Source organism: Abramis brama, assembly GCF_963993115.1.
Source record: "Abramis brama genome assembly, chromosome: 12".
In the NCBI taxonomy this organism is placed as follows: domain Eukaryota; kingdom Metazoa; phylum Chordata; class Actinopteri; order Cypriniformes; family Leuciscidae; genus Abramis; species Abramis brama.
The window spans coordinates 40,280,213-40,299,582 of record NC_139974.1 but is presented as its reverse complement, the minus strand read 5'-3'; the positions used below and the strand labels follow the sequence as shown (position 1 = coordinate 40,299,582).

Below are 19,370 nucleotides of genomic sequence, written 5' to 3'. Positions count from 1 at the left end.
CAACACAACCACCAATTCCACCAATATTAGCTTTTAATTTTCTGCTATAATAATAAAAGTCCTCCACACGCAGAGGTTAATAAAGGCCTTCTGAAGTGAAGCGATGTGTTCGTGTAAGAAAGATATCCATATTTAAAACTTTTATCGACTAAAATAACTAGCTTCCGGCAGACGAAATGACCACGGCACGCTTCCTATTAAACACATGACCATTCAGCTCACTGAATGGACACTTAAAAATAATGTTTTCCTTTTCCAAGACCTACTATACATCCAGGTTCGGGGCACTGCAATGGGTGCATGCTTTGCCCCTAACTATGCTAACCTTTTTTAGGTTTGTGGGAGAGGGATTTTGTCCACTTAAACAGCACCAATGACAAGATAAAATGGTGGGGGAGGTACATTGATGATATTCTCTTGAAATGGGCTGGTTCTTATGAAGAATTGTTATAATTTCATTGGTCACTTGAACAATAATGATAGGAATGTAAATTTGTGCATGGAACATTCCAAAACGACTATTAACTTTTTAGATCTAACCATTTCTAATGGTAAAGATGGGAAGCTCCATACTACCGTGTATCGTAAAACAACAGGAACACTATGTTAATTGCAGATAGCTTCCATCCAAATAGGCTCAAAAACAATATACCTTTTTGGCCAGTTCCAACGTCTTAGACGTATTTGTGATACTGATAATAAATATGAAGTGCAAGCTAAAGTCATGTCTAATCGATTTTCAGGAAAAAAGGAAAACATTATTTTTAAATGTCCATTCAGTGAGCTGAATGGTCATGTGTTTAATAGGAAGCATACCGTGGTCATTTCGTCTGCCGGAAGCTAGTTATTTTAGTCGATAAAAGTTTTAAATATGGATATTCTTCTTACACGAACACATCGTTTCACTTCAGAAGGCCTTTATTGCGGGCTATCACACAGAAATTGTACATAATGCTTACAGGAAAGCCCAGTCTATTCCTAGATCAGAGCTACTCCAGAAAAAGAAAAAAACAATCCTGTTAACAAAATCAGGCTTATTTTGTGACAGAATATAGCTCTTTGGCCAATCCCATAAAAAGGATTATACACTCAAACTGGAATATTATCAAGAGTGACCCTGTGCTTAGAGAAGTGTTTTCTGCACCTCCAGAAATTAGCTTAGAGATTTCCCACATTCAGTGATAGGCTAGTACCTAGTCATCTTACTGACAAAAAAACAGATTACTTGGCTGTACAGACAGTTAAAAGGTACTTACAAATGTGAGTCTTGCAATCACTGTTCCAATATTAAAGAATGCAAACAATTCTGTAATTTCAAGACAAATATGATGTATAACATAAAAGCATTTATTTATTGCAATACTACTTTTGTGGTATACAGGTTATCATGTAAATGCGGATGCTTTTATGTAGGCCGGACGACAAGATACGTCTCAAAGACAGAGTATCGGAGCATAGAAATGCCATTAGAAAAGCTAATTTGGATTATATCCAGGCCCGGCGCCACGAGGGGGCAAAAGGGGGCATTGCCCCCTCAGATCTGATTTGTGCCCCCTCAGTTTCATTTTTGTATTCATGGTTACAAATGAAATGTTTAACCTTTTGAGCGGTCCAGTCCCATATATGGGATTTTTATTTCAGTGCCCCTGAGAGTACGGTTCCACATATGGGATTTAGAATGTTCAGTGACGACATAACTGCCAGATTCAAACTGTGCTTTCTCGCGTTGTTTGGCGCTGAGCCAGAGACGGACGCGCTCAGCGCTGTCACAACTATGCGGTGTTTTCAACCTCACAATGTTTGTTTTAGGTTTCAGACATTTAAATACGCATACGCACTGGTAAAACAATACATTTGGAGTTTGTAAAATACACACTGATGTCTGTGGAAGCAGCAATAACAATCTATTCAAATATAATTTGCCGACGTGGGTTATTCATATCAGACAAACACAGTGGAATAACTATAACGTTTCATGTATTTCGGGAGAAACTGATGACTCACAGGATTCTCTGAACTGCGGCGCAAAGAAACAGCCATCTCAAGATTAGATCAAGATTATAAAGGTTTTTAAATGACCAAACACACTCACATACACATTTTTGAAAAGAGATATTTTGAGATCAGATAGTTGATGACATGGTAAGCAAGTTTGTGAATATTTTGAATAAAAAGGGAAAAGGAAATAAAAGCGATACATCTGTCATGTTTATATACCGTCTATGCTGTCAACAGTTTGTGGCTGCGGTGTGTCACGTGACAAATATGACGCGTCGCCATGGAAACATTAAGGGGGAACGTTCTAAAATAACAGTCGCCTTGAAAAAACACACTATGGGGAGTCAGTTAGAATATTAAAATTAAGCGTGAAAGGGTTAATATATGCATAATAAATGACGCTGGCTTATCGTTTTACTAAGCAAGTTATCAGTGTGTATTGTTCATGGTATAAAGTTAAACCCCCTTAACAATTTCACATGCCCCCTCAGTCATTTCATCCTGCAGCCGGGCCTGATTATATCCTATGGCAAAACACTTCCAAAATGTGCACAACAGCACTCCAGACTGACTAATGGTTGAGGGTTTAGAAACGATCAAAAAGAATATTCGGTGTGGTGACTGATTAAAATTACTTTTACAGAGAGAAACATTGTATACGATTTACAGGCCACAGTGTACCCAGAAGAAATAGATTTCAGTCCTTTTTTGTGATCATTTTATACATTTGTTTTGGGATTTGATTCACAATGTGGCCACCTAGTGGACTCTCTCTGTATGTGTATGTATTATTTTGGCTTGCTTCATGTGTTAACTCACCATGTCACTCAGGTGTTTCTAATTAGCACACACAAAAGGGCAAATTGTTTGTTTGGAAAGCACACCCTGATGAAGGCTGTTTGCGCTGATACGCGTGGGTTGCTTCTTCCTATGTCTTTTAATTTTTCTATTATGAAATAGCCTGTAAAATAAAGGCTTTTTAAATAATTTTGAAGAAGAGTGCCTTGGATTTTCTCTTTTCTACATTTGTTTGAATTCCCGACCCCAAAGAGCTCCTTCAAACATCTGACTGAACTCCCTGCGCACCCTGGACACTCCTGTATTCATAAACGCCTGACCATCTTCAGTCAAGATGTCTTTCGTTCACTGCTCGTTCATCTGGACAGATGAGCTCAGACTCAGCTCCTGCCTCATTTACAGTGATTAATCCCAATGCTCGGATTATTAACAGCTTTATCAAAGCACTGAATTAGCATTTAAAAGTAATTCCAGTTTTCAAATCGGTAAGTAGATGTTAATTCAGTCAGATATTAGAGTGATTCAAACCAGTAACTCCAGAGTTGGAGAACAATTCATAAGAATCGTCATTTGCTTGTGCATCTGATACACTTTCCCATATATGTACTTAAATTATTTATTCTAATAACCTAATTCAACTTTAAGCTGTCTGAAAAATTTATGTTTGTCACAAAAATGTATTTTTACCTAATTTCTTGATGTTGAAAAGTGAAATGCCCATGTTATTTGTTAACGACCCATGTTGGATAGTTCTAGAAAACATCAAAATAAAAGATACTTTTTACAAATTCACCCACACACAGTTTGCATTTTGGAATTATTTTATTGGTCATGTAATTACCACTTCAGTTGTTTGGCGACTCGCTGCCGTGTGTTAGTCCACAGCACCTTAACGCTACAAACTCCTCCAATAAAACAGCAGCTGGAATGATTGACAGATCTGAGATGTTTTCTCATCCATCAAGCTGTCAGTCATATGTTGAGAACTGGCAGGGACGTCGTTAGGCCTATTTTAGGGGGGCTGAAGCTACCCCAAAATGTTCCTAAGCCCCCCTAAATGATAATAAGAACAACAATAACAATTCGATTTATCAATAACCGTATCCTCATTCATATTTAGACGCAACAAATTATATATATCCAGCTACAAAAAATAGCCGAAAAGTCGGAAGTTGTGGACCTGTCAACTCTCACGCATTCACCGTGAGACACACGCAATTGACACTTTTCACACGCTCTCACGCCACACATCCATTTTCTCACGCACAGAAAAATCGCGAAGCAAAGAGGACACGGAGACCGACAGACTAGACAGAGCAGGTTACTTTATGATATAAAAGAATGTCAACTCTCAGATTCTGTCAATTTTATTACGAAATTCAAACAATAAATAGGCCTACCGTTTTGGCGCTTGGAAATGTGATGTGACGGATCCCTAGCGCACGTGAATCCATCATCTCTACTAGCTAATAGTAAAACACGAACACTGTTGAAAGATACAGTAGTAGGCTACAACTTACCGAAATGTATATTTCTCATACATAATATCGATCAATCAGTGTTTTTTTTATCAGCGTGAAGAGTTCAATAACATAGCTGGAGAACAATTATGTCACATTTACCTCAGGAAAGCCATTTAATGAACATAATATAGGCTAGCACGTAGTTGGCAAGAAAAAAAGAGCTATAAGAGAGTATTTTGCTAAATACGTGTTCTATATTACATATTTATTATATTTTTACTTATATCATTAAATAAAGTTGTTGTTATTATAATTAAAAAAAACGCATTATATTTAATTTGAGTTATTTTTAAATAATACTACCAGCTGATAGGGCTGTCTGTATGTTTACAGCATTGGGTGAGTTTTTATCTTGAGAAAAAATAATGCCTATGTACCTAATATTTATCCAAATGAGTCAATATTAAATCAAATTACAATAATTGAATTGAATTGAAATAATAAAAAAAGCGTAGCTTACCAGAAATTGTACCATGCACCATAAAATGTACATATTATTTTACACTTATGCTATAAAGCCTGAAATGGGCACTTTTTGTGACAGCATTTTTGATCAAAGATATGGCTTAACTTCAGAATTTGAACTAAAATCGCAAGTTGTCATGACAAAGACATCTCAAACAATGTCATATTTGCATTAAAAATGTCATAATTGAGCGAATGACACTTAATGACAGCTGTCATAAACATGCATAAAACCTCCTTCCTTCATATTCATGACGTGTCATGTCAGTCTTATGCACACCCCTTCAAGTAAAGTGTTACCAGTTTTGTTTTAAGAAACCAAAGTATTGTAATGAAATCTACTAGCAGACATAAGATCAATTTAAATGTTAAGTGTTATCACACTGACTTGAATTGTCCAAACAAAAGTTTAGTTTTATTAGTAAAACCTCCATTGCATGCTATATAGAAAGTGCATAAACATTCAACTCACCTGAATTTCATCAATGCATCAACCTCAAAGACGACCTGCTTTTAAACTAAATATAATAAATATTATATAATAAATACAATGAATTTATAATATTTTATAAACAATAGGCTATAATGGATAAACGATAAATGGCAATTATTCATATGATGAATATTATGACCACTCATATAATTCAATTTCAGAATTATATCACACAAACTCGCCAAAAAGAGAAATAAAAGCTTTCTTAAAGGGGGGGGTACAATGGTGTTTCGTGTATTCAGAGTTGTTTACAGTGTTAAAGAGATGGATTCTCATGCTTAACATGGCCAAAGTTTTTTAAAAATATTTGACAAAAGAATCAGAATGTAGAAATATGGTACGTGTATGTAGGGAACAAGAAGAAGGAACACTACTAGTGTTGGGAGGAAGGAGATAATAGATGGTTAGAGAAAGTATTGGCAAGAAATGAAACTGAAAGGAAGAATGAATCAGAAAGAACTTCTTTACCTTCTATTTGTGCAAGAATCTTTAATGAGAGAAATTACAATGCTCAGTATATACCAACTAAAATGATCAACCTGATCGCCATGTCTTAAATATCCATCCAAATCCACAGGATGATTTTATTTTGATCTAACAGATCTTTAACCCAGTAACAAGGGGAGGTACAAATTTTAATTTTCTCTTGCAACAAAACCACAAACGAAGTGGTGTAAGTGTTAACAAACTCCTCTCTGGGAGCTTCAGCTTACATGGAATCTGATCAGGGAAGGTATTTTACTGGACATTTACAGTTGTGTGAAATTTAAATATCAGGCAGAAAATCTAAAGTCTTTATGGACCACAGAGATCCAAATGGTCAAGATTTTGAATAACACCATAAATTCCAAAGGCTAAAACAAACAAGCACAGCACCGCACCTGGTGATCTAATTGCTCTAAACACAGATCTGGCTAGTGTAAATAAACAGCATCATGCAAAGAGATTTCCCCAGCAGACCTGAGGGTCTTAATGCTCACAACACAGCAGACTGTGTGAGTTTAACTGCAATAGCAGTGAGATCTGACCATTATCACTGTTTAATTTATCTTTTCTTTGCAAACACATGATCATGATAATGATACATGTCTTTGTAAACAAAAACAAATTTTCTTCTAATGGCGTAAAATCTTAACAGATCAAAGCCATCAGTAACAACTGTCTGGCTAAAGCCACCAAATAAATATTGAGATCGACCATCTATCTTAATGCAATTTGTATAAAGGCTCAAGATTAAACTGTGTTTTCCTCTCTAGGTCTATTTCCCTTACAGGCTGACAAATGACTTTCTTCAGAACCAGATTCCACAAGGGTCTGGTTTCGCCTGCCTTAAGCAGGACACACAGCTTTACATTGGGAGATGGGGGTGGAGAAACTTCAAGGGGCCGCTCACACCTCATAACACTACAGAAGTAGCTCCTGTATGTGGCCTCCCGGTGTAGCACCAGAACTAAATTATGCAACACAGATTATGGTAGGATAAAACACCACCCATCTCCTATACACAAACATACACAATACACACCATCACTACGACAATCTTAGAACATCTCTACCTGGCATAGATCATAAGACTATCCAGGCCAAAATTATTCACATCATGCAAATCTACAATACATCATTCACCTTCATACATGTAAGACAAGGGAAATTATTTTAATAATTTCTTTTCAGCATGACAGTCTTGTCAACTTCCTGTATGTAAATACTGTGCTGTGCATAGGACATGCATGGCTGAGGTCACACATCAATTGATTTAAATCCACATAAAAAAATATAATTGAGACCTACTCATTAATACAACTGGTCTTTGGACAAAATATTTATTATGTCCAGTCATAAGCGTTGTTGCAAACCAGGAGGGCCCCCTAGTTTCCAACAAATGACTAATGACAATATCTAAACAGCTAAATCTAAAATGCAGGCATTTCTATCTGTCAACTAAACGATTCCCAGCAGACCTGCACTATTGAGTGTGACTCATTTAGAATAATTAGGCATACTGCTAGTAAATATACTAGTTATGGTGACTTTCTGCTACCCTTCCTTGATTTATCCAGACCAAGTCTAAATTCCACTACCAGATCACTGCGGTAGTGAAGAATTTGGTGATCAAATTACACCTGTTCATTAAATATATGATTCTGAAAAAGAGACCATATTTACCACTCGCACCTTTGACTTTTGAGTTTTACATTTTTGAGTACATCATTTTTTGTTATCTTGTGTTCTTGTGTTTATCCAATAACTTTTTCCTCATCTTACAATAACCACAAATACATCAGTGTTCAATCATTGGCATGGTCATTCAGAAGTTGTTCAGGTGTCTCACACGCAATGGAGCGTCATCAGTAAATGATTCCTTCAACTATGGAGTTCTGATCTACCCGGCAAACCAAATCTTCTGCTTGAAGGTGACCAAGGACTTCTCAAATGGTCAGTTAAAATATCCTAGGGAGGACAAAGATGTTTCCGCAAAGCGTTATAATGACACTTTCCACTGACACTTTCTGATCATGCTGACCAACACAAACAGACTTGATACAACGAAATCAATCTACAGACTGAACACCAACGCAGCCAAGTGCAGGTGGAAGCAAACCCGGCCAAGAGGGTCATGTGACACCCAGTCCAGCTGCGCAGAATCCACACATTCTGCCATGCTTTCATTTTAATGTTCAATTAATGTCTTAATGCTGTTATTTCAGGTGACGACTGGATTCCTGCACCAATCGACTAACACTGCAACCTACAGTGGTCAGCCCTATGAACACTGAAAATGTGGAAACAGGAAAATGTCCAAAAAATGTCCCCTTTGGCCTGATCTAAATCTGTCCCAAGGGGCCAGGGGCCGTCTGTAAGAACTGATTTTCCTGCTAAAACAAAACGCACCCTGCAATAATGCCATAAAATGCACCCTGTACAGCAGATAGCAAAGACAGAGCACAGGACACTGTCCTGCCCAAACTTATCTCCTTGTCCCCTTGTTTGACTTCAACTCATCCCCCTCTCCCTCCTCAAGGCACTGGAAGTTCATTAAGAAGGTCTATTTAACACATATGGTGTATCTTGTGAATATGTTGTTTTTCCTTTTCATGTTTGTTGTCATTTTAAGTGTCTCAGTGCGATTGGTAAAATGGTCTTAATTTCATTGCACTCAGTGGTTTAATGAGAAAGATTGAGAACTTAGGAGAATCCTGTTTCTCCTCTCTGGGTGAGATCTCTTTAAGATATCTCAAGAAACCAGATGCTACCCCCCTGGGGTACATGGATTGGCCCAAACAACTCTAAACAACATTTGTATAACCCCTGTTGTTCTGGTCTGGTATTTAAGGCGAAGGGACAGAGCAATCTTTGGGACTCACCAGGATCATCCCCCATAGTGATGTTTCAGTGCTTTCCGGTTGGAAAGCCCTGACACATTACTGTGTCTTTGTCAGGAAAACATTACTTACTTTTAGAGTCATCTTTGAGTAAATGATGTCATGTATTTTCTGAATTGGTTTTTAATAATTTACTTCTGTAATTGGCATGATACATTTTTACCTGACAAATAAATGTAACATCTTGAATTATTCTGAAGTTTTAGAAATCATTCATTTTAGTAGATTAATGTGTAGTCTGGTGTTTCCGCAAATCTTTGTCCAGGGTAGATCAAACTGAAGGCACTTTGAATGGACCATGGGGCACATCTTAGGAAGACCTTGTGATTTCTGACTATCTCCTGACTTAGCATGTTGTACGCTGCAAATATTGTAAAAAATTACACCTATGGGTCTGCAGTGAGCGGCTGCATGGGGTAAAATACTTGTACTGCACCCTCAGGACTATTTCAGGACTGGCTAGTTTGTGATCGTGAGCGCGCAGTCGCGACGTGACGTCTCAAAGCGACACTAGGTCCGTAATGAAGGAATAATTGAAAGTATGGGATAATCAGAATAATCAAAGTTCTAAATTAATTCATAATCAATATTTATGATTATTTTCTAATCAGAAATATGATCTAAATTTGATTATCATTTGAAATTGGAGTCAGATTAAACGTAGAGCTAAAGTAATACTAAAACTAAATTCCAATAATTAAGTGAACTTCACTGGAGTGCTGAAAAGACGTACACGCTTTAAACCTTCGCCAGGCCGTTGGATTCCGTTGTTCCGTTGAGTATTCGCTGAGTTACAGTTCATTTTCGGATGCGTTTCAGAATGGACTACACTGACAGAGAGAAAGCAGAACTCGCTTCGTGTTTATTTTTCTTTATTTGGCAAAAAGCACAACACTTTGCTTTTATTGTGAGTATACACAAAAATAATACACACTTAACAGGATCGATTGATGTATAACACAAGCATATAACATAAAAATTAATATTAGCATTTTGATTCTTTTTTACACTGATAAGGAAAAAAACAAACCTATCGCGCCGGCGCGATAGCCGACCTCAGGGGGTTAAGCTCCCATCCCATCAGAAGTCTGCAGCAATACAAAGCCTCAAGGACAATAAGTCTACTGGTCCTGATGGAATCCCTGCAGAGGCTCTAAAGAAAGGCTGGTATCTGCTCACCAAAAAACTGTTCCACAAGGCTGGAAAGACACACATTGTTACCATCCACAAGAAAAAGGGTGACAAGTTCATCTGTGGAAACAGTCATGGCATATCCCTGCTTTCTGTGGCAGGGAAAGTATTAACAAGGGTCATGCTGTTTCGTCTTACCAAGCACATCACAGAGAGGTTCCTTCCTGAGTCACAGTGCGGCTTCAGGAAGGATCGGTCCACCTCCAACATGATCTTTGTCCTATGCCAATTGCAGGAGAAGGCTAGAGAACAGAACAAAGACCTGTTCATTGCCTTCATCGACCTGGCAAAGGCTTTTGACACCATTGACCGCCAAGTCCTTTGGGTCATTCTGGAGAAGTTTGGGGTGCCACCAAGGTTTCTGGACATCCTACAACAGTTTCATGATGGCATGCAGGCTCGTGTGATTGTGGGTACATCTCAGTGATTTTCAATCTCTTCCTGGCAGCAGTCACCCTCCTCCCCCGCAATTCCCTCAGCCCCGACGATGGTGTTTGCCTACAGTTCTTTCTGGACGGGAACCTTTTTTAACCTCCGCCGCCTGCAAGCCATCACCAAGACCACCACCACCACAATTCATGAATTGCAATACGCTGATGACTGTGCCCTCCTAGCCCACAACATAAACTGCACTGCAGCACACACTGGATGTTGTATGCCCAGTCTACCAAGCTTGCAGCCTACAAGTCAACATCCAAAAGACAGAGATCATTGCACAGACCACGGTCCCCACCCCCACCCCCCCTGAATTCTACATCCATGGCACACCAGTAAAGGTTGTTCAGCATTTCTGTTACCTCGGATGTATCCTAACACCCACCTGCCTCATAGACAACGAGATTCAGGCACGCGTAAACCTCACCTCCTCTGCCTTTGGTAGACTCCGATTTCGAGTCTTTGTTAATAAAGATCTCCGTGCCTTCACCAAAGCGGCCGTCTACCAGGCATTCTGCGTTTCCACCCTGCTGTTTGGTGCAGAAGCTTGTACTCCCTACTGCAGGCATATTCGGTGTCTCGAGGGCTTTCACATCAGATGTCTCCAGTGCATACTAGGTGTCACATGGAAAGACAAAATCCACGGACATCCTACAGCGCACTAACTCCAGCAGCATGGAGGCAACCATTGCTAGGCGGCAACTGCGATGGGTTGGACATGTTATCCGCATGCCCTCCCACTGCCTACCCCGGCAGGTCCTCTATGAGCAGATATACGCAGCCAACAGGAGACCTGGGGGTCAGAAGCGTCGCTACAAGGACCACCTCAAGTCGACCCTGAAAATCCCGACTGCGGCAGGACATGTGGCTCCCGGATTGAGCTTCACAGCCACCTTCAATGGCACCGCCGACAGGAGCGGCTGCCTCAACACTCCAAAAACGCATCCTAGAAGTGACGTCATCTTCGAAATCGCATAAGAAGAAGTGCATAAGAAGAAGAAGAAGGACTGGTGAATAGAGATTGTGACAGTTTTATGCAGTAGAATTTAGGCTATTCGTTGCTGTCGGGTGGAAACCTTGTATGTCCAAAACTGCTAAAAACTATTTTTTTTTTAAATATATAATTAAGCACTGTGTTGCCAATGTTTATAAGTATAAATAACATCTAACTACTATTTACACATATTGCAAAGAAAATACTGCTATCTTTTCTTGTGAAAAATATGCAATTATCCTGTTACACTTATGCGGTTTTGTGTGTAGAACACTTCTGTGTTGTAAGCAACCACACTTGTAACTTGATTATTAAGAAAGTGGTTTAAAAAAAACAAAACACCACAATTGTTATTGTAACCGATTTATTAAGAAAGTGGTTTATAAAGAAAAACCTTCCACACTTAATGTTTTAAGCATTTATTAAAAAGTATGCTGGTAGAAAAGAGAGGAAGAAACATGTATTAGAAAGAGCTTTGCTGGATAAAGAAGAAAAATGCAAGCATTGCATAGCATAGCATAGTGAGGCATAGCGAGGCACATGATGCAACAAAGAAGAAAAGTCAGAAGAAGGAGAACAAAGAGGCGAAAGGCTTTATATAGACGTGTCCGAAAAGAATTCCCAGAACTCATGACACCTCAAGACTTAGATAATTGAATTAGAATTAGATAAATTGTCTGTAAGAGACTGCTAAATTATGAGGGGATTTTTTTGTACTGATGACAAGGATCCAATTAAGGATTAGGATCCAATTGTCTGAAAAAAAAAAAAAAAAAAACTAACAAATAATAAGGGGATAACCTGTACATAATAAAACTACATTTAATTGAAACTGAGAAGCTTGCCTGCCAAAAGTCTTTGATTTCTACAAAAGTGAGTTGAACAGACCACGGAGAAGTCTTCTGACCTATGGATTGTAAGTATGAAAATTCAGATGCTTATGATTTAGGACAGATTTGACGTAGCCTACCTAATCTAAGACTAATCAAAATAAGGTAAAAAGTGTTTCAAAATATGCACCATAAAACAGTATCATATATTGATATGAGAAATCTACAAAACAACATATTAATCATGTTTCTGTCTTGTATGCCAGGAAAAGTGTTTCAGTTGTACTTTTTGTAAAATTTTAATGATATTGTAGCACATTATTATATTGAACAGTAAACACTGTTGAAACGTACCTGAATACAAATTTAAATTGTGCATGCAATAACTTAACACTAACAAAATTATTTCTTTAAAGATTGTCAGTTCATCTGCATTATCAGATCCTTATGTACAGCGTAAGACACCAAACGCTTTGAGCCCAAGATCCCTGTCTACGGCCCTGATGAAAGCCAAGATCTAACTATCGAAGAGTTGAGAGAAAAAGACAGCCCAGATTGTACTTGCATCTTGAGACATTGCTTTATGTGTTGGATAGATGAATATTCGTCTGTTGCTACCCCACTAAAATGATGGTCAGAAATCTTGAAGTGATGTTTCCAAACATGTTTAATACGATTACACACAAGTAAAACACTGTAAATAAAACCAACACAATAACCAATATGACACTAAAGTGATTTACATCATACAATTACCAGGTGATAATAATTTACCTTATAACTCGTTTGCTTAGATGCACAATACAGTGAAAACATGCTCTGGATTTTTTTGTAATTACTTAAAAAGCAATTTATCATTGTGCAAAAAACAAACAAACAAGCGTTTGTGTCAGGTTGTTGTGTTAAGGTTAATATATGGTAAAAGACGAGAAAATAGTGAAAGTACAATAGTGAAAATCTATCCATTAGACAAGAAGTCTGACAGTCGACAAATATTGATATAACACACAGGGAATGTGTAACGGACACTTTCTGGAGATGCAATAATGGAATAATATGTTTGTGTGTTTCTTAATATGAAGTTAACTTTGTTTGCATATATTAAGACTTTCTATTTAATGCGAAAATCACAAAAGTGTGTAATTAAGGTTATTAATTTATGAATTATAAATTTATTTAGACAATTATGATGTGATCGTTTCTGTGTTTAACCAAGACTAATATTGTAGGAGGACATGTAAAGGTTAGGGTTACAGCTTATTAAAATGGGGACTCTTTTGTAATGGATCAAATTTTAAGTTTATTTTACAGATATTTAAAAATTAATTTATTTGGTTGGGAGAATATTATTCAACTAGACCTTCTTCAGACTGCTGGTTCGTGTGAATATTCATATCTGTTTAATAGCACATTTCTGGTTTGAAATGTTTTGACAGGGAATGATATTTCTCATATGAATAATATATTGGATAACAAATAAATATAGCACTTGTTTATAAACAATTGCTATTTGTTGTTTATATAAAAACATAATTGTCACATGTCAGCGTTTGTTTGGACTTTCAGTTTGAGTTTTGATTGGCTCCTGTTTGCCTTTGTTCTTTTCCCGCCACTCCTTTTTTTCTACGGTTACCATCATTATCAGTTCAGTTGTATCACCTGTTTAGTCATTATTGTCATCTGTGTCACCTGTGTTCTGTTAATCAGTGTAATCTGTGTTTGCATTTAAGTTCTGTCAGTTCTGTCAGTCCTGCTCTGATCTCTGTTGTATTTAAGGTATGTGTACCTTCTGCCTGCCTGCACTATATTGTTAGTAGTGATTAGAAGTTTGGGTCATTTTACTGACTTTCTTGTTTGATCTCGTTCATCAGAATTATTCATTTTGTTCATTTAAGGGGCTTTAAATGTTAAATGTTCCTCTTAACAAGCAAATTATCTGAATGCATCCACCTGTACAATCTTGATCATATTCTGAATTAAGAAATCATTATAATGCAGTCGAAGATAATTTATAGGGACCCTAATTACTTTAACTTCCTAGTCTTTTGTTCATTTGTCACGTGACAGATGCAATGAACAAGATTCTCATCACTAATTGTTAGTAACAGTTTGTATTGGCACTTTTGACTCTTCCACTTTCACTCAGTGACGGTAATATATTGTTTAAAAGCAGAACTGCTGAATTGTGAAGGTCTTCTGTGAGGTTGATGCATTGATGAATTCCAGGTGAGTTGAATGTTTTTTCACTCTAACATTATAATTCAAATCCATTAGTTTTCTTATTATTTTTCCCTAATGTGAGTCAATGGCAGCCATATGAACCGTAAGTAGGAAAATTATGAAACTTGGCACACCTGTAATGATGGTAAGGCAAAGTAATTTGACAAACTTTGGAGTGTCCAGGACAAACTCTATAGCACCACCACCAGGTCAAAAATGTTGCATTGAAATGGTTCTAACTTTTGAACCATTTGATCTAGAAAAATAAAATGCAGTACACCTGATTCTTTTTGTGATGCTGATCCCATTAAACATCTTATATCAAGAGCCACCAATTACAGTAGCGGCAATTTTGAAAAGTACAGGATTAAGTTTTTTCCCTACTTAAAATTGTCCAATTTTGTCCCAATTGTTTATTTGTATAGTGCTTTTCACAATACACATTTCAAAGCAGATTTACAGAAAGTGCATGAGTCGTCATACAGCTTGATCTGTTATCAGAGCATTTCAGATATGTAAATGTACTTAAATGTATGTACTAAGTCAGTTAGCTAAAAATGTATTCATTTAAACAATGAAGTAATTTAATGCAGATATGAGCTCAGTGAAGTAATGAATTCTTGTTTGTTATTGATTGACATTTAGAAAATATAGCATTGGTGCTATTTTGATCACAGCAAGATGAAATAAAAAAAAATTTAAAATAAAGCAATCTCTGCAGAGGGATTTAAAAACCAAGAACGGAGACAGGTTAGTCACATTACTCACTTTAAAGGGCACCTATTATGCAAAATTCACTTTTACATGGTGTTTGCACATAAATGTGTGTTGGCAGTGTGTGAGCAAAACCACCCTAGAATAATACTAATGTCTCCTAAGAAGTGTAGGTGTTCTGTTGTGGGACGTAAGAATGGACATAGTAGTCTTCACTGACATCAGAGCCACTGAAAACACAACGGATGGATTTTATTTATGAAGAAAATGAGCCACTTAAACTTCCTAAATACGTTTATGTTTGCGCGAATCATTTTCTGACTGTTTAGTGAACGAGGGTCAAAGTTAATCCTCAAGTGTGGATCGTTGCCTACTGTTCGCGATCCAACGTCACCTCCAGAAGTAAGTGTATTTTATGATTTTTGAGCAAATAGTCATTTCAATCGATGTCAGCCAGTTCAACAACAAATGCGTCTAAAGCTATTTATTGTAGTCGTCATAGGATGTCTCAACAAACAACGTCAGACAGTTTTATGTCACGTATTTTTTGCAGCAATTACAAATGTAAATTAATTAATACCTCTATCTCCATAGACCGTATATAAACGTCTATCTCCCTGTAGCATTTGTTTTCTGGTTCTGTAGCCATAAGCACCTGTATGACAAGTAATGTCAACATGACGCAACAGCACCCCTCGCATGAATATAATTTCGTTTGTACTTGGCAAACGTTATCACAGTATTTGTGTGTGTAGTTTCAAAAAAATTGCGCGGAAGTTATCACGAGGTGTGTAGCACATCCATATTTGCAAAGGGGACGCGATTTAAAACTCTAAGTACATAAATGTTTTAAAAAAAAACATTCCGAGACGCCCAGGTCCATTTTCATTCATGTTTCTTCTGCCGGAGTCTCTTCATCATCTGGGTCCAGCAGGGCGGGGATATGCAGCTCATTTACATTTAAGGTGGTACACACCAAAACGGCTCCAAAAATGACATTTTCAAATGGTTATAATAAATTAACTGGGGTATTTTGTGCTAAAACTTCACAAATACATTCTGGGGATATCCAAGACCAATATTACATCTTGTAAAAAGGCGCATAATAGGTGCCCTTAAGTCATGAGGTTCTTCTATATTTTATCATTACATTATCAATTTATGTTTCTTTGTTTAAATGAGGTGAAATTGAAAGTGATTCCTTCATATGCTGATCTGAGATGTGTTATGTCTTATATCAGGATGGCCATGCGTGTGGTTTTATTTCTAACACTTTTTACTGGGATGTGTGTTGCTGATTCCAAAGGTACATTTACAATAATACAAGTAAAAATGCCTGGATATAAAAAACTGTAACCATTGTATCGTTACATATTGATCTGATTAATTTATTAATTATATTCTGAAATGTATTTGTAATGCTTTGAACCTGTCTTTTTTTTTTTTTTTTTTTTTTTTCCTATCATCTTGAACAGGGAATCTTGCTCTTAATGGCGTGGCTGTGCAGTCCTCCTTAGGCCACCCACAGGGAGATGCTCAACATGCAATAGATGGAAACAGAGACTCAGATTACAAGAAGGGCTCATGCACTTTCACTAAAACTGAGTTTAATCCATGGTGGAGAGTCGATCTTGGAAATGTCTACAATGTAAGCAATGTTACCATCACTAATCGTGGAGACTGTTGCAATGACCGCCTTAGAGGAGCTCAGATTCGTATTGGTAACAAGCTGGACAACAACGGAAACAACGAGCTGTAAGAAATGTTTCCATTGTTCTATCATCTTCCCATATTTATGATGTTCAGTATGGTTTAATAAAACAGCAGGTAAAATTGTAACTGCACAAACCAACCACTCAGCGAGAGACAGCCATGGAGATGGACTATACTTGAACAATATTATTCAGATTGTGAGAAGACATGTTTCTTGTAGCAGTGCTATACAAAACCATATGATTTCAATACAGCTGAATTGAATTTGTTAGATGTGTGAATTGTGTTGTGTAGCCTCTGGTTTTCACTTTAACACTGTTCATGTATTTGCAGGGTTGCAACTCTTCTCACTGCTCCTAATGGCACAGAAACATTTTCATTTGAGTCTGTTAATGGCCGATATGTCAACATTTTTTTACCTGGGAATGATGAAATCCTCACTCTGTGTGAAGTCGAGGTGTTTGGCGGTAAGGGAAAGACAGAAAACTCTCTGATTTATTTTTAATTTATGTACTTATTAATGTGTGTATAACTTAATAATATAACTGTTATTATTTTATTAACAGTATTGGACACACCATTGTACATTTGTGGCCCAAGTGAGTGCTCTTCATTACTTTCAATGTTGTCGATAGCGCATATATAATATTACTGAACATTTGGTTCCCAAGTAATGGATAATGTAGAGCGAGGCGGTTATAGCGAATACAACCCCGACAGGGTGATCAGGACAGTCTTGAATTCGCTATAACCGCCTCGCTCTACATTATCCCGCTTATTGCATGGCTACCTACAAAATAAATCAATAATTTGGTACAATATTGGTTTTAAAAAGTTTGATTTAAAAACGATTGTATTGCTTCCGCTAAAGAAAATGGTCTGTTCCGTGTCTATGGTTAGAATCCTGCGTCCATAGCAACGCTCTGATTTTCATGGCAATGGTGTGTTATCTTTAGCAGCGGTCTGATATCATGAAATGACTAATAATATTCTACATTAGAATTCAACCAAGCCGTGTAATAAGGGATAATGTACATCAAGACCGATGTTATCGTAAAATAAACCCGACAGTGTGATCAAGACCCCGGCTTACTACGTGGCTACTAGCCACAAATCATTTGACAAAATATTGATTTGAGTTGAAATATTTTATATGCTCACTTGTAATAAACGTTAAACTTCCGTAAGGAAAAATATTCCTTGCAAGACAAATATTTAAGGGATATTGTACAGTCACGTAAAACAAATAAATAGTTATATGGACATTGATTTGTGACGAAACTTGTAAAAATAGTATTGCATAGCTTAGCATTATTTTGCTCATTTTATTGGGATTATACTTCAGTTATTATTGGGATTATACTTCAGTTATTAATGTAAAAAAAAGTTAAAGGTACAAAAAGTTATTTATTTGTTATACAGGGAATCTTACTCTTGGAGCCAAAGCTGTCCAGTCTAGCATATTCGGTCAAGCAGGAGCTCAAAATGCTGTCGATGGCAACAGGAATTCAATTTTCAGACTGGGGTCATGCAGTCACACTAATGGGGACAGGGACCCCTAGTGGAGAGTTGACTTGGGGGTAGTCTACAAGGTAAACAGGGTTAGCATCACTAATCGTGGAGATGCTGTTCCAGAGAGGATAAATGGAGCTCAGATCCGTATCGGCAACAGCCTGGACAATAATGGCAACAATAATGAGTTGTAAGTATTCTCTTTATTACACAAGTGGTTAGAAAATGAGTAAATAACAGTACTTTGAATAAATTCCTTTTAATACAAACATGCCTTTGACAGAAGAATATTAATATGCATATTTCTGTTACTCTGTCTTCACAGGGCTGCGACTGTTGTGTCCATCCCAGCTGGAGACACAAAAACATTTGAGTTTAGGCCTATTAAGGGGCGATATGTCAACATTTTTATTCCTGGGCTCAATGAATATCTCACACTGTGTGAGGTTGAGGTGTTTTCAGGTGAGCAATAAAAGGAGAGAGAGATGATGTGTAGACATTTGTACTATTTATACTGTGTATGTTGCCTTAATAATGGTTTTCTGATTTCATTGCCAGATAAAGTGGAATGAGAGGATGTTACGCCACAGTCCACTGATCCTACAAGCAAAATACCAAACTTCTTTTTCTGAGCAATACTATATTGCACTTCATTGTTTTCATCTTACCTTTGCACCTTTTATCCTTTAAGTTTCAGTGTGTAACTGGTCTCTTGTCCTCTCTGCATTGTTTCAATAAAATGCCTGCTTCAAATCTTCTCCCATCAATTTTATTCACTGAGAAAACACGTGTAACAGTTGAAATAATTCAGCATATGACACTTCTCGTGCTGGCCTTGCACACGTGAACTGATAGTTGCAACACAGTTGAACAAATTAAAACTTGTAAACCATGGATTAAAATAATGCTTTCTCACAAAATCATAACATGTAACTGAGAAAACATTGTGTAACAGTGAGTTGAAATAATTTGGCATACAACACTCCTCATGCTGGTGCTATAATAAAACGCACATTTTTCACAATCTTCATCAATAAATAATGCTTTTCTTGGTCTCGAATAAATATGCTGTTGCTCATGATATGACACATTTCATTGACC

At 37.2% G+C, this 19,370-nt stretch overlaps 1 protein-coding gene and 2 long non-coding RNA genes across 3 annotated transcripts in view; 2 read left to right on the top strand and 1 right to left on the bottom strand.

Annotated features, from left to right (window-relative positions):
• Positions 1 to 19,370, top strand: part of LOC311093326 — a 186,936-nt gene that overhangs the window by 40,450 nt on the left and 127,116 nt on the right. The window lies entirely within an intron of this gene.
• Positions 1 to 19,370, bottom strand: part of LOC311093325 — a 123,552-nt gene that overhangs the window by 68,745 nt on the left and 35,437 nt on the right. The window lies entirely within an intron of this gene.
• Positions 13,865 to 19,019, top strand: LOC311093318 (fucolectin-1-like). Its single transcript, XM_084130630.1, has 9 exons — positions 13,865 to 13,886; positions 14,284 to 14,336; positions 16,286 to 16,350; positions 16,520 to 16,799; positions 17,091 to 17,224; positions 17,324 to 17,356; positions 18,180 to 18,459; positions 18,595 to 18,731; positions 18,828 to 19,019. Exons 2-7 carry the CDS (start codon positions 14,326 to 14,328, stop codon positions 18,317 to 18,319), a joined length of 663 nt encoding a protein of 220 aa, XP_083986756.1. The 5' UTR covers positions 13,865 to 13,886; positions 14,284 to 14,325; the 3' UTR covers positions 18,320 to 18,459; positions 18,595 to 18,731; positions 18,828 to 19,019.

What these genes read in the sequence shown, in the direction of transcription:
- LOC311093318 (XM_084130630.1), top strand. An exon ending in GTGTGTTGCTGATTCCAAAG is followed by an intron (nt 16,351 to 16,519) that starts GTACATTTACAA and finishes CATCTTGAACAG; the next exon opens with GGAATCTTGCTCTTAATGGC. An exon ending in ATTGTACATTTGTGGCCCAA is followed by an intron (nt 17,357 to 18,179) that starts GTGAGTGCTCTT and finishes TTTGTTATACAG; the next exon opens with GGAATCTTACTCTTGGAGCC.